The following is a 25,759-nucleotide window of genomic DNA, read 5'->3' as shown; positions in this document are numbered from 1 at the left end:
ACCAAGGTTTTAGCCAAATGCTGCAGAGGGAGAGAGTTTCATTTAACTTCATTTTTCCAGCCAGGGCTGGCTCCGAAGCGAGTTTTTCTGACTTGGTCGTTTGCTACATGCACAGCAAATTCCCAGAGGTTTCTGAGACTGCCGAGATCTGACACAAGATGACTGCTCCCACCCACCCACCCACTAATAAGACATAAAGCCATCCTATTTTTGGTAACAATTAAAGGGCCTCCCGGTGCAAGCAGAACACTGTTTATTTTCTGTTACATCACTTCGCTTTGCCTTCGAAGGCTGGTCTGCGACCAGTGTTCTCTTGGTGATGCAAGTCGGCTCTCTCCTCCAGCAGTTGGGTCCCTCCCATCGTACAGCACCTCACAGGTCTCTTCCCCGAGCAGTGCGTTGCTGGAGCGAAGAGCAGCTCACGAATCAGCTGCAGGTCCCCGTTTTGAAAAGCAGAGACAGAGGCAGAGGAAAAGGGTGGACTCTTGTGTGACCTGGTCTCAGAGCAAGACAATCACCAGCTGAATTCCAGAAGCCCTGTTCATGTTTGGGGATATTTTTTCGACTGCATGGAATCAGAGAAAAGCCAGAGGATGGGAAATGCCTGCATCCCCCTGAAAAGAATTGCTTATTTCCTATGTCTCTTATCTGCGCTTTTGCTGACTGAGGGGAAGAAACCGGCGAAGCCAAAATGCCCTGCCGTGTGTACTTGTACCAAAGATAATGCTTTATGTGAGAATGCCAGATCCATTCCACGCACCGTTCCTCCTGATGTTATCTCATTGTAAGGCCCGTAAGCATTTTGATATCTAATTTACGATTTAAAAATTCCAGCCGATGTATTTGGGGCTTTGTATGTATCAGTAGGAGGGCATGGAGAGAGAAATTCCTCTTGCGTGCTTGGCCATTTGACAGTGCTAACATTTTGCTGCATTTAGAAATTTTGATTTTGATTAAGCTGCTATGGAACATGCTTAGATACCCCCCACCCCTGAACATTATTATGAGAAACCTGTAGCCGATTCATCTCTCCTACTCCATCTGGGAAGGAACAGTATGGTACTTCATAAAATAGTGTCAAAATAGTGCCTGTTTTGCTAAACCGGATTAACATAAGGTTTGTTCTGTGTGTGTGTGTCTCTTTGTGTATGTCTGTTTGTTTTTTGTTTGTTTTCTTTCAGATCCTTTGTGAGATCTGGTTTTACTGAAATCTCAGAAGGGAGTTTTTTATTCACACCATCGCTGCAGCTCTTGTGAGAAATATTTATATCATGACTATTTTTAATATAGCATATATTTTCATAAGCCCTCTAGTAAAACGATCTCAATATTAATTTTGTCAAATGTGATTGCATTTCTGGAAAGAAAAAGACTATCAGTAAAGTCAGAGGTAGCTGGGTTTGTTTGCGACTTGACACGGGCAGTGCAGGTTGATTCTTGCAATGGTAAATTTGCTAACCTGTAATGCTGTCTACTTTAATGGCTATTTATGAAGTTGTTGGAATGTTTGCAACAATGCTGCCAATTCCATGCCACTATTTTACTTTCATTTTTGACTTGGGAACTTTGCTTATTTTGCCCTGGAGTTTTTGAATTAGTCGATACTGAACCCTGCATAACATATGCGCTCAAGATGTTGTCTCCCGGTGATCTGGGGCAGGCTGCTACTCTGTGTGATTTACCATGTGGGGAAAAACAAATCCGGGTTCTTTCTAGGTAACTCCTTAATATATTAACTCTCATGAGATTGTTTTCTAATCTCCCGTCATTTATAACTAGTCGCCTTACAAGGAGGCAAAGAAAATATTAATATAGGATGGTGCAAAGGATTAGTCTTTGCTGTGTGTTTTGAGTTAGCCAAGAGGGAACCACATATTCCAGCTATGTCTCAAAATAGTCAAAAAACAATATTTGACTAAGAAATCAGATTTCTCCACAGGCACAATATCACATGTATAATTTGTTCTGATGTGTAATGTTTGGCCATTGGAGTGCTAGTTCTTAGAGCAGGACCACATGAGGGTCAAGAGGTCTCCCCAGACTCAGGTGTCAGGTGACAGATTGGAGTTGTAGTGACATGGTTCCAGGAGGAAATTAGCCAATTGTCGATCAACTGAGTTTTTGTTATCTGAACTGCATGATTCAGGACCCAAGTTTTTTGCTTGCTTGATTTTTGGTTTTTGGGTGGGTGTTTTTGTGTTTTTTTTTGCCTTAATTGGCCATTTTGGCTGTTTGAGGTTATATATACAGAGACAAACAGCATGATTTGAAATTGGAGATACCTGTGTAAATCTAACCCCACTACTCACTAGAAACTAGACATGGAATCTTGTGCAGATGACTAAATCTCTCTGAGCCTCAGTCTCCTCATCTGTAAAATGGAGGTGATGATACATTGAAGGATTGTTACCAGAGATAAATAAGATTTAAGTAGATAAAATGCTTGGCATCAGGTATGACAAATGGTTACAAGTTTTATGAACGGTAGGGTTTTTAATTTTTTACATAAAGCTAAAAAGCTAAAAAAATCTATAAATAAATTTGTTAATCTGTTGTTTTATCTATATGAAATTCCAAAACTGGTTTGAGTATTTCATTGAATTCACAAACCTGATCAGGTGTTCGGACATTATATAACAATGTTGGCTAATGTCTTTCTACTAGTTAATGTCTTGGATTGATATGCAATTGAGTAGAATATTCTTAAGGGATTTATCTGACTGATGGCTAGTGGTATGATTAGGGGAATGGTTAGCACATCAAACAAATCCAAAAAAGAGTCTTTAGCACATAGAGAGGCAAAGTCTCCAATGCTGGGATCCTTCCGCAGCATAAGAATTGGTTGTATCTGAAAAAGTGATAATTGTGCTTATGTTGTCCACTTGTTAAATAAATAAATGGCTCATTTAAAAAGCATCCTTTTCAGGAGCTAAGGCACCTCTTTCCCCCCCAGGACAGTTGAATAGATGAGTCCTTAAAATTCAAGAAGCGTCAGTCAACACATACTAATATTCCAACACTAAATAGTCATTAGCTGTAACATAGAAAACCTGGATTGGGCAACCCGATCAGTTAGAACATGTCTACTTTGGTTTTTTGTGTGTGTTTTTTTTTTTTTTTTTTTTTAACCAGTGGACCAACCTCACAAGCACAGATGCTGGACAGTGGTGTAGGAATAGTTACCGGCTGCTGCGGGGTAATGTGATTACACGTATTTAGAATCGCAGAGGGAAGCCAAGGAACTGGTTTTTAAATAGCCCACACCGAGTGTGTGCCATGCCCCTGTGTCCCATGCTCTGAGTTCCTAAGGAACATTCCAGCCCTTATTTCTAAAAGCAGTTCAGGTTTCAGAAATAACAAAAGGGCGAGTAATTCTTGCCCTGTATGTCCTTACTTAACTCACATTGGCTAACTTCAACATGCAAATTTGTGCCAGAACAGACCTTATGCAAAAGTGTCAGGTGTCAGAGTTGGTCTCTGATCTCAGCACCCTGTTTCCTAAAGATTTTGCTCCCGATTCTTCCTGCCCAATTTCTTTGCTTCCTCCTTCTCCTCAGGAAAGGGTCTAATAAGCTCGTTTTCACTGAGGAGGAAATAAATCATAAGGCTCCAAATAGGAATTGTGCCATAATCATAACATTAATGGGAATAGATGGTTCACAGATCAAAAGAGTTCTTCTGTGGGGCATGGCCACCCAGTGCCCTGAAAACCCCACGTGGGCTGCCAGTCCCCTCCGGAACACGAAGACGAAGGGGCCTGAATTTGCCTTTGCATGACTTTGGCCATCAGACGAGGCCTGGATCACACCAGCCATGGCTTATGCTTTGCAATGAATTCTAACAGCATTTGTGACCGTGGATTACCAAACTGACCTGTCCTATCCTGTGAAGAGAGAAACTTCAAACTCGATTCTGCTTGATTGATGTGCAAAGGCAGTTGGTTTCTTGCTCTGTTGTTGAAAAAAGGAAAAGAAATGACCCATTCCCATGATCCGTGCTAACAATCTGATAATTTTGTTATGGCCCCAGATGCTTTTTCAGACCTTCTGCAGAAGCATCATGAGAAGTACTTTCTGAAATGTCAGCCTGGGGTACTGAAGAGAATAGACGCAGTGCCCTCCTTAAGTTACATACAGTGTTTTGGGAGAAAAGACAATGTGTGTTGGAGAGCAAGAACAACAAGAGTGCACACTTGTAGAGAGGAGAGAAAGAATAGAATTATCTAATAAAAATTCATCAAAAACGTTGTACAAAACATTTTAAAAATGTCTTATTTCTGGTTTTAAACAGCCACAATAACAAAACTTTGGCCAAGCAAATGCAATTTCATTCATGTTTTCCATAGAGCCAGTTGTAAAACATAACCAATGAGAATGATTATTCATTTGGGTTTGCTCTTAGGGGTGGGGAACAGCGCTTGTAGCGAATGCAATTTACAGAAATGTGTTTTCACACATTAAAGCCCTGTTCTTCTCAACTACAGACTGAAATCCCCAATGATAAAGGCTCATTGCAGAAGTAAAATTCTAACTGAAGAATATAAAATGTGGCAACATTGCCATTTGTTTATAAAATTTTTAATAAACTAAATCCCTCCAACTCTTGCGAGAGTTCTCTTTGCAGGGAGCAAATTACAAGGTTGATTTTAGTATCATGCTAAAAAAAAAAAAAAAATCCGTGTATAAAAAAATTAATTTTCGTCCAAAAAAAAATTCTTTTTTTTCCACTGTGATTTGGTCTTGTTTGAAGCAAAAGAATTGATCCCCCGGGGGGGGGGGGATATCACTATTTCTTTTATTAATCCACAATAAGCACACAAGTACATAGCCCATAAGAAGTAAAAAAATTAAAAAAGGAAAAAGCAATACCATGAACAAGATAAATAATACATCCATCCTTACTGAGGTTTTATCATTTAGTCCTTCAAAATACTATTTGCCCACGAAAAAATATCCATGGCCTATCTCACCTTCACAGTTATTGGCCCCTTCTTCTATTCCTCCTTAATGTTACAAGCATAAGAAAAATGTAGCACTCTTTAATGACTACTCAAGCCAGACCTATAAGCTAAGGGGGCTTCTCAAAGAATTATTAGCTGGTTATGGATAAGCATATTTTGGTTTGTGGCCAGCTGATGCCCCTCACAATAGACCAAGAAGTAAAAATTTCAGTCAGCAACTAGGTTGTGTTGTCTACAATTTGCCTCATGACCCATAGCTCTGATTTTCAACTTTTTAATTACTTAATTGTTGTGACTGCAAAGTAATCTTGTACAACCAATGTTTTCTCTGAAACTGTATGTCATCCTCTCAGTTATTCAAGCAAGAAACTTATGAGTTACCGGCCCCTTCTCCTTCACTGTTTTCCAACCAGACAAGTCCTCTCTCAAACAGGATGAGAACCTGCCACCTCCTCTTCATCCCAAGGCCATGGCCCTAACTGAAGCTGCCATCAGGGGTTCACGAGCTGCTGTGGGAGCCTCTGCATTGGGTGCCCCTGCTGCCCACCTCCATTAGTGTTACTTTCCAGAAACACAGATCTCATCATGTCACCCTTGTGCTTGGACGTTTTTAATGGTTTCCCGGAAACAGAGGAAGTCTGAACACCTGAGTTGGTCTTAATAGAATGTAGCTATTTGTCCAGGGTCATCTCTCATAATATTGACACCACACGTGCACACAAACACTCTCCAAGCTTCGTCCATTAACAAACTGAAGTACCTTATTCCCTGACCTCTGTTGTCTCAAACTCTATATAGACTTTTTGGATATCTCTAGTTCTTCCTGTCATTTACTAGAGATATCTGTGCTTCTATCTGCCTCATGTCTCTGGACATCATGGAGGGTCATCAATAGCCAAGGTCCTAGAAAAGAGCCTAGATGTTGCAAGCCTAGACTAGCATATATTTGTTGAATTCAATCCATATTTTAACAGATTTTATACTAAAGAGTCTTGCTTTCCTATCAGTAGATAGTCCCATTCTTTTTTATGTTTGGTGTACCCTATCAGATTTCACGTGAACTAAGTGTGTGGAGGTCTAGAAAGTGAACTGAACCCAAAAATTGTGAAGAGATTCTGTTCACCCCCGAATAAAGGTGTTGTTCACTGACTCAGTTACCTCCCCCATACTGGCATTTCGTGTTGGGAATTGGCCTCCTTCCCTAGGAACCAAGGACTACCCCTACAAAGAGAGTAATGGTTGGGTGATACTCCCTCAAGCCAAAGAGAAGCTCCCCAATCTGTCCTAGGGACCCAGGTCACCTAGAAAGTATGAAACAGAACACAAAAGGCCATCATGGGGGAAGCCCCCAGGTCTGAGGCTCCGGTTCCTGGAGGACTTCTACCCTCCCTCCTGAAGGCCTGAATACAGACTAAATTTGAATGGGTCAGGCAGAGTCTAAGTCAGGAAACTACCTTGGCTTCGGGACCAGAACAAAATAGCGGAGGGCAGTCTGGGAGGCACAGGCACATCCTCTTCCCGAGGAGAGGCCAGGGAAAGTAGCAGTTTGCATGGTGAACACCTCCTTCCTCTTCACGGTCTCTTCCCTTTCTTGCTGCCTTTTTCCCAGTCTCTTCACACCCATTCCTGGGCTGTCCCAATCCCCTCTTCTGTATCATGTGTATTGGTTGTACATATAAATTATACTTTTTAAAAAAGGATAAAACCCTAGCATTATGATATTAAACTTCTTCAACAGAGATCTCTAGTGTACCACAATTTAAAAGGCAAAGCATCCAAAGCCTTTCTTAGACCCACTGCCTGAGCCTCTTCTGTCCCACTTGGACTTCCTCTAAGGCCTTTGACATGAAAAAAATCATATTTGCCTCCCAGGTTCTCTGTTGACTCGGGAGGTTGACTAACATCAATGGTGTGAAGAGTAACATTCCCCCTTTATCCAGTCTGGCAAGACATCCAAAGGGAAATGTTGGTTAAGCAGTATTAAGATGGAAAAAAAATTCACTGACAGAAAGGTTATTTCCTTTTTGACTTACTTATATTTGCTCAGCTAAAAGTAGGTATTCATTGAAGTGTTGCAAGCAGTAAAAAAATGAAAGTAAAAGCCTCCCATTTCAGTAAACGCATTTTGGGATTCTACTGTGCAACAAGCACAGTATTGGGCTTTGTGAGGGACACAAAGATGAGTGTCATCTCTCTCTCCCTCCCTGCTCTGATATGGAAGTTCCAAGTTGGCAGTGATCCCTAAAAAGGTAAATTATAATTGCCTGTGTTTGAATGCATCATAAGGTAGACTCTTTTTTAATTTTTTTATCATAAGGTAGTCTTGACAGGCTTTCTTATTTTGTTCAAAATGATATTCAGTTGATTGGTTAGGATGGTGACTTTTGCCAACTGTTGAGATACAGGCTACAAAATGATTACAGGGGCTTTACGGTGACAGCTGTGATATCAAAGTGGTGAACCCTGGAGAGCTGACAATGTGGCAAGTAGCAAAGAATGCAGGTTTTGTGGTCAAATAAACATGGGTTCAATCCCCACTCTGTTGCTTAGTAGTTCTATGCTTTGGGACAAGTTTAGTCAAGCCTCATGATATGCATCTGCAAAATGGAGAATAACCATCATACCTACTGTACAGGATTACAGTAAGGATTAACTGAAGCAATAAATATAAAGTGCTTGGCACAGTTCCTGTAACTCAATAATAAACATTAGTTTTTATTACGGTTTTTAAAAATCACTTTAATTTGACCAACCACAATATTGGATTAGCATCTGATTGTATGGGTTGGATTTGCTTATGATCCTAGATTCGAAATGTTATTGTTCTACCCAGAGGTCTCCATCAGAACCTGCTAAGAAATCTTTCCTTCAAATACTTCTCACAGAAAACATGAACTATTTACCTTTTTGGGGGGTAGCAGACCGAGAGGAGCAGAATCCTCTCACTTCTTCCTCGTGAAAAAAAAACTGGCACCACATTTTGTAAAATATGATTTTGTTCAAAATAATTAACACTGACCAGTCTTCAGATGAGTGGTTCTATGGTAGGATGGAAAGAGGTCTGAAATAGAAGACATGAGTTTCAAATCCAGTTCAGCCACTAATGGGCTTTCTGAACTTGGGTTGGTCACAAAATATCCCTGGGCCTAAAATTTAAATGTATAAAATACCAGAGATAGATAAAATTATGGCTCTTGAACTCAAATGCCAATGGGGGTTGGGTGATAGGGTAAATAAAAGAAGCAGTTGAGTAGAAGACAATAGGGGGTGGTAGTGACTGGGGTAAACCAGAGAAGACAAGCCTTGCCTAAAAATGACATCCTCGGCTCCAGCTAATCATTGCTGATGAGAATATGGTACATGAACATGGAGCCATATTTTCCTAATTTTCAGGGGAAGGCAAAAATCTGGAAGCAGATTTTTAAAAAGGATAAAAAACAAACAAGACATAAGTTGACATTTTGGGACCTATATATTCAATGAACTAAGGTGTTTCCTGGCTTAAAAAAATTCTATTGTATTGTATTCCATTCTACAAATAGAGTTACTTTAAATTAATACAATATAGAAGGTGATCTTGTTAAAGAAATGGACAAAATTTATTGGATCAATTCTAACAAACCAGTAAATTAGATTATTAAATGAAAGAGCCTCATAATATGGAATTAGCTATTATAAAGTCATTATTAAAATAATAATGTGGTTCTCAATTTTCCAAGTAGATCCCTTGGGATTTTACCAAGACCTCTCCATGGTGGCTGATGATAAAACAATATTTCATTTTCCCTCCCATGGGCAGGGACTAGAGAGAAATTGTTGTGCCCATTTACATGGCAAAACGGCACGTGTTTGCCTGTGTACAATGTGATTAAAAAGCAATGAGCCTTAAAAAAAAAAAACAGACTAGAATTTATATGTACAAATAACTCCAGAGTCATTAGAGAATTCCTGTGGGAGGTCATAGATTCCTCCCAACTATGCTTCCATGGCTAAACATTTCTATATCCTTCTTTGAGAACTGTCTTCACTGCCAGTTTACAAGCCATGCAATAAAACCAGGCAAAATTCTGTTAGGGGGGTGTTTGTCATTTTTGTATTGCCTGATGCTAAGCACTTTATCGATCTCATTTTTTTACTTCATCATCACAATAACCCTATGAGGGTATATGATTACCTCCATTCCACAGATGAAGCACTGAATCATAAAAGGGTTTTAAGTAACCTCCTCAATGTCACACCCCTCCTAAGTGGCACATCTGGGGCTTAACCCCACATCCTTACTTTTAACTACTTGCATCTATTTCCTCTTGAACATGAATCACTGGGCTTGACTTTACATAGTTCCATTCCCAAAATCCAACCCCCTCTCAAAGGGTCAGTCTTTGCCACTAACAAGGGTATTCAGGGGAATGTGTCCTGATTCCGGAGAACAATTAATGAGAAGGAGTTTCAAAAGCCCTTTGAAAGAGTGGTAGCATTACTGGCAAGAGCAACTTGTTTCCCTAGGATTTAATTCTCATTTGTATGTGTAAGCCCTGGTCTCCTTGCTTGGAAAAAAGAGAAAGAGAAGAAAATAGCAAAAGAAAAGGACTTATATACTTTAAAGTTATGCCTTAGATCAATGTTTTCTAAACTTGTGTCCTGTGGAACCATTGTCCTGCAAGAAACGGGTCTGTGCTCAAATAAATTTGGGAAACTGTACATTTTATCTCCCCACCTGGGCTACTCACAATGCGTTTTGCCTTAGAAAAACCTCTGGAATTATTTTATGTCATTTCGCTTTTCTTCACATCTCATAGGATATTGGGAATCTATGCCTTTGGTATTCATATTATTTATTAGCTTAATTATTTATACTCACCTTGTTCTAGAAAGGCTTGCTAGCAGTGGTTAGGCAGGTACAAAGAATTCCATCTTAAAGGATACACTAAACCATCTATCTCCATACAAGGAGTTAACTCAGACAATTTTGTTTGTGTGGATTCATTGACTGTGATATCTGGGAGCATGCCTCCCTCCCACACTGTCCACCTGGTCAAGCAGCTCGGCACACACAGCTGCTTTGGGGACCTCCCAGTGGATGCTCCATCTTTCTGAGGAAGTAGATTACCCCTTGCAGCATATTCAACAGGAAAATGCCCCTGAGCTTATATTTACACTCTCGCTATTTTTGTTTGGAGCAGGTTCCCTCACAGCCATTTCCCAAATGGCTAATCCAGCATTTCCCTGGGTATGTTTCATGGAATATTCATTTTACATAAGGATCAATGATAAAAGGGTCCCATGATCAATAAAATTGGGAAACTGCGTATTTCATTCCCTTTTAAAGAGTCTCAATTTATTTAAGGATAGAAAGAGTAGTGTAATTAAGAACTCTAATGATCTTTACTTACCCACTTTTCTATTCATGTAAAACCTCTCGACCCTAAGAAGGCCTTGTATTCCAGGGAATAGACTCTGGGAATTACCAAGCAAGGCTGTTCTAGACTTGCAGCAGACACTGGGCAGATCTGATGGGACTAAAAAGAGAAATCATGGCCTCACCTATGACCATCACCAGTCTGAGCACAGAATCCCAGCTTTGCCAGTTACAAGCTTCAAATTACTTTACCTCTCTCACCTCGGTTTCCTTCATATTTTAAGAGGAGAATATAAAACTTAAATTATAGTGTTCATTTTAAGATTAAAATGAGTTCATAGATGGCAAGCTGCTGAAGATGAGGCTTGGCACAGAACAGGCTTTCCTTAAACTGTTAAGTCCCTTCTCCTTGGTGCTTCAGGACCAGGGCGATATAGGCTGAATTTATAAACAACATCGAGAGGGTAGGCTGATGACTAGTTGTGCCAATTCCTGGAAAGGAAAATTTGACTGTCCTGGGATAAGAGGTAGTAGACTATAAAAGCAAAGAGGTAGATCCGTGCTTTGATACTTGCTAGTAGGCATGCCAAGAATATTCCCAAGGGGAGTGCCTGGGCGACTCAGTCGGTTAAGCATCTGCCTTTGGCTCAGGTCATGAATCCCAGGGTCCTAAGGTCGAACCCCACATCGGGCTCCCTGCTCAGCAGGAAGCCTGCTTCTCCCTCTCCCACTCCCCCTGCTTGTGTTCCCTCTCTCCCTGTGTCTCTGTCAAATAAATAAATAAAGTCTTAAAAAAAAAAGAAGAAGAATATTCCCAAGGGGATCCCTGAAACCTACATTCTAATCCTGGCCCTGCCGCTGATAAAAGATGTATCTGACCTTGAGTAAATCCCTTAACTTCTGCAGACCTCAGTTTCCTCACCTGTAAAAAGAGGAATTGAACTATGTATCTCTCTGGAGTGCCCCTCACACCCCACCAGATTTATGTGAAGCTAAAGTAGGGTTATTTCCCGTCAACCCAGATTAAGAGGTGGTAGTCTACTTAAGGATCAGCTGAATTTCACTGAAAATGTTTTTCAAGGATGGAAGACCCAAAAAATCCTAAAAACCAAAATACTGTGACATAAGGTGCTCATGTATGATGCTTCCCATTTTAATGCTTTCCTGTCTTAAAAGCATATTTTTAAATATTCAAATGTAAATTATTCACATGGCACATGCCCTTAGAATGTGCACATTTAACTAAAGTGAATCATCAGCCTATTATTAATTATCATTCAGCCAGCCCTATTCTTTTGGATAAAGGAGAATATTAGTATCTGAAGGGGCTGAATCATTTCAGCACAGCAAGCTCTAAGCAACTTGTCAAGTCCCTCCAGCTATGCCCCTAGCTCTTCCAGCAGCTTGTGGCCTGTGTGGCTTCATCTCTCTCTCTCCTATATATGCAAATATACATCACAGATGTGCCTGGATTTGTGGGTTTTTGTGTTTACTTACACTACCCATGGCTGCCTCATTCCCTGGACAATGCCCATAACAGTTGTCTGGGACAGGTGACAATCTCACTAGCTCTCAGTTCCCTAGCAGTAAAACTAAGATTCTTCACTACATCTAAAGGCTCTTCCAGCTCTGATGTTTTATGTCTACGCTCTTTGCTTAGATATTCTTTGGCAGAAGCAGAGGAGACATGCGCACATATGTTATCTCATGTAATTCTTAGAATCTTCTAGGAAGTCTTTTTGTTATTATAATTCCTATCTCGACAGATGATGAAACAGATTCACCTACTTTATGTATCATGTACATAATGAGTGGCAATCACAAACTTAGAAACCAGATTCTCCATTCTATATCTGATCAGTGCCATCTCCAAGTGACAGCCAAGTGCTGGCTGCTCACTCTTTTCTTCTTCATCCAGAGTAGTCCCCACTGAGGGGAGATTATATTGGAGACACCTCTCCCCCCCCCGCCCCCTGCCCAAATCATCTCCCCTCCACAGCCAGGAGAACCTGTTCTGGGCTAGAAGACACCATGCAGGCCACTCATGGGTCAATGACAATTCTGATGATAATAGAGATGTCACAAGTGCCTAGAGGGAGTTTGAAGAAGTATCAGTAGAGCCAGGGGGTCCTGGCACATGACCAGATGAGCAGTCCAGTTTGAGACAAGGGGAGATTTTCTCAGCAGGGTTATACCTGCCATTCAGCTCTCTGCAGACCTGCCTCCACACCACTCCCTGCTTCCCATGTAAAGCCCATGCATACTCTTCCAAGAATGAAGCCCACAATGCTGTAAGCATAGACTTCTACATATTTCAAGCTAGAAACGACCTAGCCCCCTCATTTGACAACAGAGAGAGAAGTCTTAAGGCCACACAGGGGATTTACGCCAATTCACAGAAATTAAGACCCAGGCTTTCTGATTCCCTCTTCATGTGCTTCTTCCCTGGAACCTGGAAAAGTGAGGAACCAGGACAGGAAACCACTTCAGCGGCCCATCAGCCTCAGCATCGACACCTGGGCTTGCCCAGTGCTTTTGCTCTTGTGGACCCCCATCTTCAGCTTCTTGGCTGGACATCGGGCAGCCTAAAACTTCAACTTCTTCCCCTGTAGCTAGATCTGCCTTCTCTGATCTGCTCATTTCTTTGCTTCTCTGTTGCCACCTCGGTTTCCCTCAGGACTCCGAGCTCCACACTAACCTTAATGCTCACTTTTTTGCTGCTTTTGAATTAAATGCTCTGGTGCTAGCTTTTCAGTTCAATCAGGAACCCCATAACAACTTCACGGCCTTGGTGTTAATTTACTGCTTGTGAAGAGATGTGACCCACCCATCTAGGTAGTTGGATGTAGACACCAGGAGGAGCTAGAGCTCGAGGGGAGCAGATATCTTTCAGGGATGTCATCCTCTGTTCCCAGTGCTATATTAACAATAAAATCATGAAGCCTTTTTAAAAAGTCCTATCATTGACGGGGAATTTCAAGAGTATTATCCTAAATACTTGTGGAAATCAAATGTGCAATTTTAAAAGATTATTACCTTCAAAATTTACTGGATGCCTTACTCAGAAGTAAAGTCATATTTCTAAATACTTTCCTTTTAAATCAAAAAGAATAAAAATATATGAATTGAGCACTAAACTCAATATCCTAAGGAAATCAAGAGAAAATAAATAGCAATCAGATAAAATAATAAATTAGGAAGCACTAGGAATAATAAATAAATCCAAGATTTGATTCTTGGAAAAACCCAATAAAATAGCAGACATTTGAAGGAAGCAACACTCGTAAATGGGGAAAGCATCAATTATTCAACAAAAGGTTTTGAGTAAATTTGAGTATTTAGGAAAGAATCAAGGCAGTGTCTCACCTCACATTATACATAAAAGTAAGTCCCAGGTGGATCAAGGAGTCAAATGTTAAAAAAAAAAAGAATTTTTAAGGGAGTAGATGTAGGTAATATTTCATTGATCTTTATGTAGGAAAGAATGTTTTAAGAATAAAAGCAAAGAAAGAATACACAATGGAAGCTGATATATTTTGTTAAAAATGTGAAACTTCTATATGTTAAAAATCATGAATGAAAAGACAAATCATAATCAATAGGGAAAAACCTCAAATAAAGAAAAGAATAAGCAATGTTCTTAATATATAAAAGGTCTCAGAAAGGGGCGCCTGGGTGGCTCAGTCGTTAAGCATCTGCCTTCGGCTCAGGTCATGATCCCAGTGTCCTGGGATCGAGCCCCGCGTCGGGCTCCCTGCTCAGCTGGAAGCCTGCTTCTCCCTCTCCCACTCCCCCTGCTTGTGTTCCCTCTCTTGCTGTGTCTCTCTCTGTCAAATAAATAAAATCTTTAAAAATAATTAAATAAATAAATAAAAATAAAAGGGCTCAGAAAGCAATAAAATTGTCAAAGGACATGATTTCATAGAAAAAGAAACAAAAATTATAATTATAAATGTTGATGTGGTAAAATAGGCAAAAATATTTGCATATGAGGATGGTATGGTAATGTTTATAATAATAAAAACTGGAATCAACAATAAAAAATTAAATTACATCTATAACACAGAACATACTCATCTGTTAAAATTATATTATTGAAAATTTATTGTCATGAGAAATTGTTCATGATAAAATAAGCACATGAAAAGGGCATAAAAACATAACATCATTATCCCAATTTTATAAATATATATGTGTATATCTCATACATGTATCATGTATATGCATATCAATATCTTTGGATAGTAGGATTATGCAATCTTTATTTTTTCCTTTAAACTTTTCTGTGTTTTGCAGAATTGCAACAATGAGCATATTGTATTCATAAGCAGAATACACTGAAGTGCATTCCAAAATTTTAGTCTTTACTTGAAAAAAAATACAGGTTTAAATGATCTTAATGTCACTTTGAGACTACTTAAATTGATTAATTCCTTTTAAAAAGGGATTATTATTTAATTAGATTTCTTAAATCCTTATGAGCCAAGCAGTGTTGTCATGATTGTCTGCCAGAATGGAGATATTAAGTCATTACGTGACCCTATACTAAACTGCTACCAGGTGTGCCAATAGGGCACTGGATGAGGAGTCTTGGGCCTCAGGACCTTGAGCAAAGAGCCAAAGGCAGATGTTTAACCAACTGAGCCACCCAGGCGCCCCTTGAGCAAAGCTTTTAACAGCCCTCTGAGCCTCAGTTTCCTCCTATCAAACAGATATTAACACCTCCCTTACCACTTTCACAGAGTTTTTCCAAAGACCAAAGAATATATTCCAGCAGGAGTCTATGAAATACAGGCTATTATGAAGGCAACAACCATCCTTTAAAGAATGAGCTGTTGCCTGCCTGGAATTAGCAGTTGGTTTGTACAATCTTCCTAAGTCTCCTTCTTGTAAGGAAACATATACTCCCTTGGTTGCAGGGGGAAAAAAAAGTCCTCCCCATTCCTCCTATAGTCCCTTTTCTACTGAATTCGTGAGGGTGCTAAGAGATATAAGTGGGTCTCCTTTGGGGGCGAGGTACAGATAGCTCATTACACATCCCTCCACCAAAGCTCGATGAGGAAATGCCTGGTGTTTTCCTTCCCTGAGAATAGAGGAAATGGCAGAGACCTCACAGGTTCCCACAGGACCAGGGGTGAAGGGCAAATTCTACACTATTTCCACACAAAGCCACAGGATGGCTGCTTGGCAAGGCTATGGGATCCAGATCTCTGATTTGTGGCTCCGAGGAACAAGTCCATTCACGTGGTGCATTGGTCCCCACCAACCCTTCCAGGATGCTGCAATTGTGAGGACGGTTGTCAAATCTGAGTCATATTATTGCAGACTCTTACTACATGTAGTTATGGGGACAGGACAGTCCACAGCACCTCCATGTCCAGAGCCACTGCTCCAATCAGACTTACTGCAAGGAGAGCAGACTGCTCTCTAGAGAAGCAGCCACAGGTAAGAGGAGGAGAGGAGTAGTGTAACTGATCTGGAAGGAAAGCCCAGGCTGCATATAAGAGTCACCTGGGGAGATTTTGAACATCCCCATGCCCAGGCCACACCCCAAATGTAGAATTTAACTTGAACCCCTCAGGGTAAAACCAGGTATCAGTATTTTTAAACTTCTCAGGTCATTCCCAAGTGCAACCAAGATTGAGAAGCAGTGGCTTAGGATTGAACACAGATCTAGGCATCTCCGCTGCTCCAACATTCACACACCCTTCCTTTGCAAGGCCTCTTCCACATTCTGCTCTCTCCTGAGTGTGCCTTGCACACACTTTGCCTGTCATGGAGCTAACTTAACCTTGATGCATCCTCTCTCCTTCGGCTCCTCTGCTGGCTGGCTCCATCTCGGCAGATTCCAAATCCCCAGGAAGGGACTCATCATTAGCCCAACGTGCCTTTTTGAACCAGGGCATCTGGGCCTTAGGAGGCTGACCCACCTCAGAATCAGCTACTCTGGATGAAGACCTGAGCTCTTCTTGCCCTAATAATCTGTGGGAAAGGACAGAGGTCGTGTGCTCTTAGAACATGGCCACCTTGGTCCTCTCCAGGTCTTTTGCATGTGAAGTAGATGGTGTGGGGTGGCACAGTTTCCTTTTAACAGGGACTATGGAATTCTTTACTATCTAGCTCAATAACAAATCATAATATTGAAATCAAACATATTTCCAAGAAATTCATAAAAATTGAGGATCAGAGTTTTACCCTCTTTATAGAACATGATTTTTAATCTTTTAAGTATATATATAGGATAATAAAATGGATATAGCCTGCTCAACTATATTTATAGTATATGTGTAATTTTATACATCTTAGTCCACAGAATCCTTGTCCATAGAAAACTACAACTGAGGGCACCTGGGTGGCTCAGTCAGTTAAGCATCTGCCTTCGGCTCAGGTCATGATCCCAGGGTCCTGGGATAGAGTCCTGCACAGGGCTCCCTGCTCAGCAGCGAGTCTGTTTCTCCCTTTCCCTCTGCTCATGCTCTCTCACTCTCAAATAAATGAATAAAATCTTTTAAAAAAAAAATCTACAGTTGAATTTAGAATCAAAAGACTAAGATATTCATTATTACCTTAACCAGAGGGATTTTTTTAGTTTTATTAAGAAACTTTTTTATTGAGGGTGCCTGTGTGGCTCAGTTGGTTAAGCGACTGCCTTCGGCTCAGGTCATGATCCCAGAGTCCTAGGATGGAGTCCCGCATCGGGCTCCCTGCTCAGCAGGGAGTCTGCTTCTCCCTCTGACCCTACCCCCTCTTGGGCTCACTCTCTCTCTCTCTCAAATAAATAAATAAAATCTTTAAAAAAAAAAGCTTTTTTATTGAAATATAATATACATGGGGCGCCTGGGTGGCTCAGTCATTAAGTGTCCGCCTTCAGCTCAGGTCATGATCCCAGAGTCCTGGGATCAAGCCCTGCATCGGGCTCCCTGCTCTAAGGGAAGCCTGTTCTCCCTTTCCCACTCCCCCTGTGTGTTCCCTCTCTCGCTGTGTCTATCTCTGTCAAAAAAATAAATAAAATCTTTGAAAAAATATATAACACACATAATGAAAAGTGCATATATCTTAAGTGTTTATCTTGATTTTTAAGACTATTTTTTTGAGCAGCTTTAGGTTCACAGCAAAATTGAGGAGAAGGGACAGAGATTCCCCATATACCCCTGCCCTCACATTTGCATAGCCTCCCCCATTACCAACACCCCCCACCAGAGAGGGACATTTGTTACAATTGATGAACCTACATCATCACCCAGCGTCCCTAGTTTACATTAAGGTTCACTCTTGGTGTTGTACATTCTATAGGTTTGGACAAATGTATAATGACATGTACCCATCATTACGGTATCATACAGAGTATTTTCACGGCCCTAAAATCCCTCTGTGCTCTGCCTATTCATTCCTCCCTCCCCAACACTATGATAACCAGCATCCAGGTCGAGAAACACCTTTGTAACCAGCATCCAGGTCAAGAAACTCAGCACTATCCTCACCCCAAAGGCTCCCATTGTGCTCCCTTCCAGTGACTACCCACCTCCAAGGGTAAACACTATGTTGATTTCTGCCAGTATAGATGAGTTTTACTGTATTTTTTTTTTTTACTTTATATAAGTGAAATCACATAGGATATACTCTATTGTGTTCTGGTTCATTCATATTTTTGATTGTAGTTTCAGCTTTAGCCAGAGATTTTGATCCTTGAAATCTAGTTCAATAAGCATTATTTAACCAGGAACTGTGCTCAGGGCTGGGGACACAAAAGCAAATAGGGTAAGTCCCTGCTATAAGGAACATTCAATCTAGTAAAGTAGTATTGACAAGAATTTAATGTAAAGTGAATTCCTTTTGTTTAACAAATATTTATTCAGTGTCCACTATGGGACAGGCAGTGTTACAGGTGCTAGGGATAAGCAATGAACAAGCAGATACAAATTCTAGTAGAAATTCTGTTTTATTTCCCTGACATGTGTGGGCAAGTTCTGCCCACTAATATCCATTTCCCGCTCTGTTTTGCATCTGCTTTCAACATAAGGGGAACTAGTGCTGAAAGCTATTTCTTCTGGCGACTTGGAATGTACAGCTTTGAAGTGGCTGGTCCAACCATGAGGCAGTTTATAAACCAGTGAGCATGGGAGGTATTTCTCTGTATCTATTTTGCCTTATTCTATTCTCTCCATCCTTGATACTGCCTATACGGAATGAAACAAAATGAAACAAAAATCTGGAACCTAAAGAAGGCTTTGGATGTAGCTTACTTTGGGAGTAAAGCTGAGCAGTCTTGTTGCTTTCCAGAACCATGAAGTAAGAAGAAACAATTGCCAGAGTTAGACTGAAATCATAAACCTCTGAATTCGTTTTAATAATTACAAGCATCTAATATGTATCATTATTCATTAGTGTTGACTTTTCAGAGCCTAGTGAATGATTTGAGTATGATGGAGGAGGGACAGAGAATCTAACATCACTCCAGGATTGATAGCTTAAGAAGAAATGGAACAGATCATCTAGTTTTATTTGTCTAATTCATGTTTTCCCCCATTTTTATGGAAAATGTCAAGATATAAAAGTAGAGATAATAGTAAAATTCACTTCTATGTACCCATCTTTTACCTTCAAAGACTATCGATCATGCTCAATTCATCTCTAACCCACTGCTTTTCCTTCCTCTGACTATTCTAAAGCAATCCTGGTTGTCAAATAAGTTATTCATAAACGTTCAAAAAGTGAGGTCTCTTAGTTTTAATCTCCTTAGTTAACAGGCACAGAGAGGTGAAGTCACCAAGCTAGTTAGTGGCAATTATTTTTATTTTTATTTTTTTTAAAGATTTATTTATTTATTTTGAGAGAGTGAGAATGAGAGAGAGAGAGAGAGTACATGAGAGGGAGGAGGATTAGAGGGAGAAGCAGGCTCCTCGCTGAGCAGGGAGCCCGATGCGGGACTCGATCCCGGGACTCCAGGATCATGACCTGAGCCGAAGGCAGTCGCTTAACCAACTGAGCCACCCAGGCACCCAGTGGCAATTATTTTTAATCCCTAGACTTCAAAAGTAAGTCAAAAGGCTACTAACAGAATATTGGACTTTACATAGTGCAGTTAAATGGTATGTGTGAAATATGAGTTGTCAAATTATGTCAAGCATCTGGTCTGGTCTGTGACCATGGTCACATTTTGGATAATAGTTATAAGTAGAATAAGAGGTTCCCCACACAAGAACCTTAATATGTAGACTGAACAACACTTGAACCCAATATAAGTTTGTCATCAGTACATTTAAAAACTTATTTTTAGCTTGCATCAACACTTTAATGAATTTCATAAATTAATACTCACTCTAAAAATAAATAAATAATTTGTATTTGTATTATTTGGCCTACAACCACCTCTTTTAAATCTCCTGTTCAGAAACTGGCAACTCTTCCAAATTGTTCAATAGGATGTTGGGACTGCTGGTTGATGTTCTTTTTCATCAGTAATTTCAAAACCAAATTGTTGGATTTTGAAATTGCAAATAAATGTGTCCAAGTGAAACTGTTCTTTTCAACTAGTTAGTAATGAAATGGGTCTAATACCTTTCCTAAGTTTCATTGTTTCCCATCTTCAGCCTGTTCTATTTTCTAAGAAGGTTAGTTGATGTTCATTGAGCCAGTGTCAATAGCTTATCTACTATGAGATATCAAAGCATGACTAGGCTTTAATGGAGCTGCTTTTCCAGGGTTTCCGGGCTTCCCACCCTGAGGCACCATTGTTTGAGCTGATGAGAGTGTTCCAGAAGTTTCTAGAGCAAGAGGGAAAGATTGTTAGTGTCTTTGTTGTGATAATGTGCAAAATGTTGCTTTGACTGCTTTGACTGTTATACTTGTCCAGTTTTATCTCAAAATGTTACCCAAGGTATGTGACATCCACCAGTGTGAGAAGTGGGGCATAAAGCCTCTCTCAATGAGTATTTGATGAGGGGATAATTGGGGGGGGGGAGCTGCAAAGATTACCTAAATAAATAACACTGTAAAAGGCAGACGTCCAGACACTTTTTCATACACAGCTCTCACTCGTTTCTCTAAGAGATAACAGCAGCAAAGATTGACAGTCTGTCAGGTTAACCATTTTCATTGTGTACTTTTTCTGGGCAGATTATTCACATCGAACTCCTTTGATGTGATCAGTGATGATGCTTTTATTGGTCTTCCACATCTAGAGTATTTGTAAGTAAAGAAACTTTTTTTTTTTTTGACATGATAATTCAGGACAAGTGCTCTCAGGTTCCTACAGCTGTCTGACAACAAATATTATAACCTATTGCAGATTCATAGAAAACAACAACATCAAGTCCATTTCAAGACATACTTTCCGGGGACTAAAGTCTTTAATTCACCTGTAAGTATGAATGTTGCTATTACTTTTTAAGCTTACTAATGGACAATGCAGTTTGACAACCTGTGGCTCAAACACCCACTTCATGGGTAGTCCATGGAAACTTAAGAAACGGAAATGATTTCTCTCCATGTATTCATGCCATATCTCCCTCTCATCAGCCAATGTGGGTTCAGAAAACTGATTGCTATTAATATGATTAGCCTAACCCAACAATAATTAGGAAAACAATCTAATGCAGGGAAACTGTGTGACTGAAATAACTTTTTTATTATCTACATCATTACTCACTTCATGGATAATTATGGTTTGACTATATAGCTTAATTTGATATGTGCTGTTTTTCTTTTTCTGTGTAAGGCTTGACTTTATATACATTTAAACATATACTATAACCACCAGCAATGTCTACACAGTACCTGAACAGTTTGTTTGTAAATGAAATACTTATTCAATGGATGACTATAACTATAGTCATAGTTCTTCACGGGAGACAATTTTGTCTCCTAGGGAACATTCATCAATATCTAGAGACAATTTGATTGTCAGAACTCAGGGCTGTAACTGATATCTTGTGGGTACAGGGCAGCAGTGATCCTAAACACCCTACAATACACAGGACAGCCCCACAAAAAAGAAATATCCAGCCTAAAATGGCATAGTGCTGAGGTTGGGAAGCTTTGAAAAACATGAACTAAATAATTTATTTCTCCTAGCCTCTCTCGCCCCCTAAACACACACACATACACACACACAAACACACACACACGTATTTTGAAGGAGGCTAGAAGGCATGGGAAGAAAAGGTACTAACATTTATTAAGTGCCTACTATTATGTCAGTCAATTTGCTTTACATGGATTTTCATTTAATCCTCTCAACAATCCTGCCAGATAGGCACAATAATCCCTATTTTAGAAATGAGGAAACAGAGACCTGGAGGGGATATGTGACTAGTGAGCTGAATAGTTATGGGATTATAACATCAATTCAGTAGTTGAACTGCAATGGCTATTCATGCATTTAAGACTATTTTCCAAGTGCCTACTATGTGTCTCATTAGTGTTAAAACAAAGATGTAAGAGATCCCAGTGTCATTCTGTCAACTTTAATGTGTTCCCTCACAATACCTCACTGTCAGCTCTGCTCTAAGCCCCAGGATGCAGCAGGGAACAAGGCAGACAAAAATACTTGCCTTTGGAGTCTACATTCTAATGTGTCCACAGGGTCATAATGTTTCCTCTCACCAAACCTTGTCTCAGCTGCTGTTTGGATTTGCAGTAAGGGGCACTGATGGCCAGATGTATTACACACAAATCATTAGACCCTTCAAGTCTTCTGTAAAAAGTCGTTATAATAAAAAACATTTGCTTTGCTGTGCTACATATCAATGCTGTAATGTGATACAGAAATAGCTGTGTATGGTATACATGTTATGCCATTTTATCATAGAACCGAACACTACCAAACATTATTGTTTAGAAAATAATAAAAAACAGAAACAAATATATGGAAGGAGAAATAGAAGTCATAACCTCAACTTGAGAGGTGCTTAATTCACATAAATCCCATTCAACAGAGCTTTTGTCTGATGTTCAGCATAATCAAGGACTGAAGGAAGGATGTAAAATCCATGTGTCCTCTCTGGGAACTCATGACATAAGCCTTGCTGTTCCCATTGGTTCACTCAAGTGTATCTTCTCTCCAGTCTGAAGGACTACCTGACCCAGAAGGAAGGAAGGATAGATGGATGGAAGGGAGGGGAAAAGGGTGGGTGAAGGGTTAATGAAGGGAGAGACGGAGAAAGGGAGAAAAGAAGGGGAAGAGAAAACAGAAGGAAAGAGGGGAGAGATGGGGAGGAAAGGGAGAAAGAAAAAAATCTATACAACACCTTAATGAAGAACAACTATTTTATTTGACTAGAGCCTGTTAGGTCCATTAAATGAAATGGGAATTGAAATGTGGGTCTTAAGGAGGCCTCTTATAAGAAGGGGACACTGGTATAACATGTGCTTAGCATCCAGACATTTTCAAGCTCAAGGGAACACCAAAGTCAGTCTTCAAAGAGAGTAGCATAAATCTTAATGGTCAGACAGTGAAAGGAAAGTCCAACCTCTCTGAACAGGTGCTAGAGGTGGGAAGGAGGTGTTATGAGGGAACAGGTTAAAGTTGACTGAGTGAATATGACCTTTAGGTCTCTTGCATCTTTATCTAACACTTAGGTTGACTCATATGGCATTGCCAATATTAGACTGTTTTTGATCTACAAAAATGCAATGCCATATGATTCATCCTAAATAGTCTCTAAGAAGCGCCACATAAAGATGAATAAGATCCAGTTCCAACCTGGAAGAGCTCAGTCTGGCAAGAGGAATTAGACAAACAGATATTTTCTCACTGAATACCTTTGTCCCCAAGTTATTATGCTGTTCTTGGAGATGTACTTCCTTCCTTCCTTCCTTCCTTCCTTCCTTCCTTCCTTCCTTCCTTCCTTCCTTCCTTCCTTCCTTCTTTTCCTTCCTTTCTTCCTTCCTTCCTTCTTTCTTTTCTCCTTTCCTTTCTTTCTTTCAAGGAGAGATGGGTAGGGAGGATTTGAAACCCAAATGTCCCTCTGACTGCTCAGTACATCAAGTTAATTTTCCATTGTTTACCACCTATAAATAAATCTGACATTTGTTTGAGCCATTAGTTTCCTTTTTAAGATTTTAGGCTTTAAAGTGTACTTTCCTCCACCTCAGACCAACCCTTCCCAACCAAAGGCAAACACTGAATCAGTGAGGAGTTATCATCTGACCCTCTAAATTGTGTATACTGGTGGAAGAGTTTACAAAGCTCTTTCAGATTCTTGACCTTGTTATAGTCTCCTGGTGATCTTACAAAAGAGGGTATAGCACTGCCCCTGTTGACAGATGAGAACATGGAGGTGCACTCTGCATTTAAGCTGCTCCCCAGCTAGTAGTGGTAAAGGCAGAAGTTTCCTGGGGTTTTAATGAGATGTCTCATGCCCTGCCCACCACATCAGTTACAGCAGGGACAGAAAGCTTTGCTTGAGCTACTTGGATCCTTCCACAGGACATGGTCTGAGGGGCAAATATGACTAGGGAAGAAGGAGAAGATCCTGAACACAGGGCCCTAGCCTCACTCTTAGTCTCCAAATGCAAATAGTTGGAATGAGACATATACCTTCAGATCCAACTGGTTTCCACTCTGGCCTAACATCAAAGCTGCCTCAATGCGCCTACCTGAGCATTTATACAGATTCAGTTAGTTCCCAAGGAAGCAACAAACTTATCTCACTTTCTTATACATCTATCTCAGGAGACTTAACTTCTAAAGAGAGATTTATAGACAACTTAAAAGTTACTATGTATACCCCCGCCCCTTCAAGCTAGCTTTCAGAAAAAGGAGAATTCCTTACATTTCTATCCTTACAATGCCAGTCAAATCCTGAGACCCTCTATTTATTACTTTATTCTGAATTACTGTCCCAATGTTATATGTATTTAACTTTAATGTTTGAATAGTTCATATATTTCAACAAGGTTTGAATTTTTCTGCTGACTGTGTATTACTTTTGAAATCAGGGTGAAAATGCATTAAAAATAGTTTATGGCCAACGATGACAGAAATCTCTAAACATTAGGTATTAGTTTCTGTTAACATCCATGAGCCTTTTTGGTAATGATTTCCTTTGGTATCACATATGTGTCACTGTGACTGAGGCCCGGTAGAGACAGGACTGTTGGCATGCATGTATAAAAATATTTGGGGAAAACTGTCATCAATCTATATGTGTTGCAGAGCACCTGCTGGTTACTCAGCATTGGGGGGTGCAAAAGATGCATATAGCAGTCCCCAAACTCAAGGTGCCTGTGTGTCCCCAGTCAGGCAGGCAAATGTCTCATTTCAGCCTTCACGATGACATACATGTAAAGAGGCAGTGCAGGGTGGTGGCTGAGGGTGACCTCTGCCACCAGACTGCCGAGGTCCAAAGCCTGAACAGCTGTGGGATATCAGGAGGTCACTTAGCTTCACTGTGCCTCAAATTTCGATTGTGTAAAATGGGAGTGATAACAATAATCTGTAAAAGCAGGGACAGGAGATAAGAAAGTGCTTAGGAGTACCTAGCTCCTAAGGTTGTCGTAAGATCAAATGAGTTCATCTATGCAAAGTGCTTAGAACCTGGTATGCAGGAAACACCGTTATCGAGGAATAAACTAAAACTCCCTGCCTAACCTCTCTTGGTCCTGGATCAGGATTTCAAGTGCTATGGTGTTTTTATCCCCTTTAAAGATTCTGTATGAAATTAAAATAACTGCACTTGAAGCACCGCAAATTCCATGAGACACCAACTCAAGCAGCGAAGTTGCACTGCAGGGAGGCTAGGAGGACCCCAGATGGCTGTGGGCGCTGCTTTCTTAGCAGCAGAGCCCAGTGGCACTGAAACAAACGTGCTGTCGAAGCCAGTGTGGTCTGCCTCAGAGAGGAGACTTTCCAGTAGGTTCCATAGTCATCATCAGAGGTTTTCCCAGGTAAACCAGGAAGACACCAAAGTGGAGGGAATGGTCATCCTTCTTTTGGGAAGGACAGACTGTCTGCCCTTGGGAATGCTTGACCCTACTCAGCTGGTTTCAAGGCAACTAGATGTTCAGTTGGGCAGTGTCCTGGTGTCTTAAAGAATGTTTCTTAGGCAGGCTCTGAATCAGGACTAGGGAATGGTGCTTAGTGGAAGGCACACTTTAAAGAGCCTCCACATTGTTTTGGAATGATTGCCACGGGGAGGTGATGAGGAGGGAGGGCACGTTATGAGCAGCAGGTCCCTGTGATGTGGGGGTGGGTGGCATAGGGCAGTTCACAGGCTTTGCACTTTCTTCCTAACTCAGTGTCTTGGTACAAGGGGCCTAAGAGAAGCAACCTCTACTCTTTTCTTCATCTAGATTGCTGCCCTTCCTCTCCTCCACTCCAGCCTGCCCTGTTCATTCATTCCTTTCAAAGTATCTACTGAGGGCTTACTTTGTGCCAGGCACTAGGAATATGGTGGTAAGAAGAGCCTCCTTCCAGAACTCACTACAGAATCAACCTA

General features: G+C 40.5%; 1 protein-coding gene across 3 annotated transcripts in view; it reads left to right on the top strand.

Moving 5' to 3' along the window:
* Positions 1-275: 275 nt before the first annotated feature.
* The window catches only part of LGI1 (leucine rich glioma inactivated 1), a 41,392-nt gene continuing 15,908 nt past the window's right edge, over positions 276-25,759 (top strand). Inside the window, exons 1-4 of one of the 3 annotated variants that reach the window (XM_025880959.2) lie at positions 278-784; positions 1,182-1,253; positions 20,436-20,507; positions 20,608-20,679. In XM_025880959.2, coding sequence (XP_025736744.1) covers positions 570-784; positions 1,182-1,253; positions 20,436-20,507; positions 20,608-20,679 — 431 coding nt within the window. In that variant the 5' untranslated portion in view covers positions 278-569. Of the gene's footprint in view, positions 785-1,181; positions 1,254-20,435; positions 20,508-20,607; positions 20,680-25,759 lie in introns of all 3 variants that reach the window. The other 2 variants (XM_025880963.2, XM_025880962.2) reach the window with 2 other exon arrangements.

The sequence above is a fragment of the Callorhinus ursinus genome, unplaced genomic scaffold (genome assembly GCF_003265705.2).
Source record: "Callorhinus ursinus isolate GAN/ISIS: 27379988/994484 unplaced genomic scaffold, GSC_fseal_2.0 scaffold20, whole genome shotgun sequence".
Lineage (NCBI taxonomy): Eukaryota > Metazoa > Chordata > Mammalia > Carnivora > Otariidae > Callorhinus > Callorhinus ursinus.
This window is presented reverse-complemented; position numbering and strand designations above follow the sequence as displayed.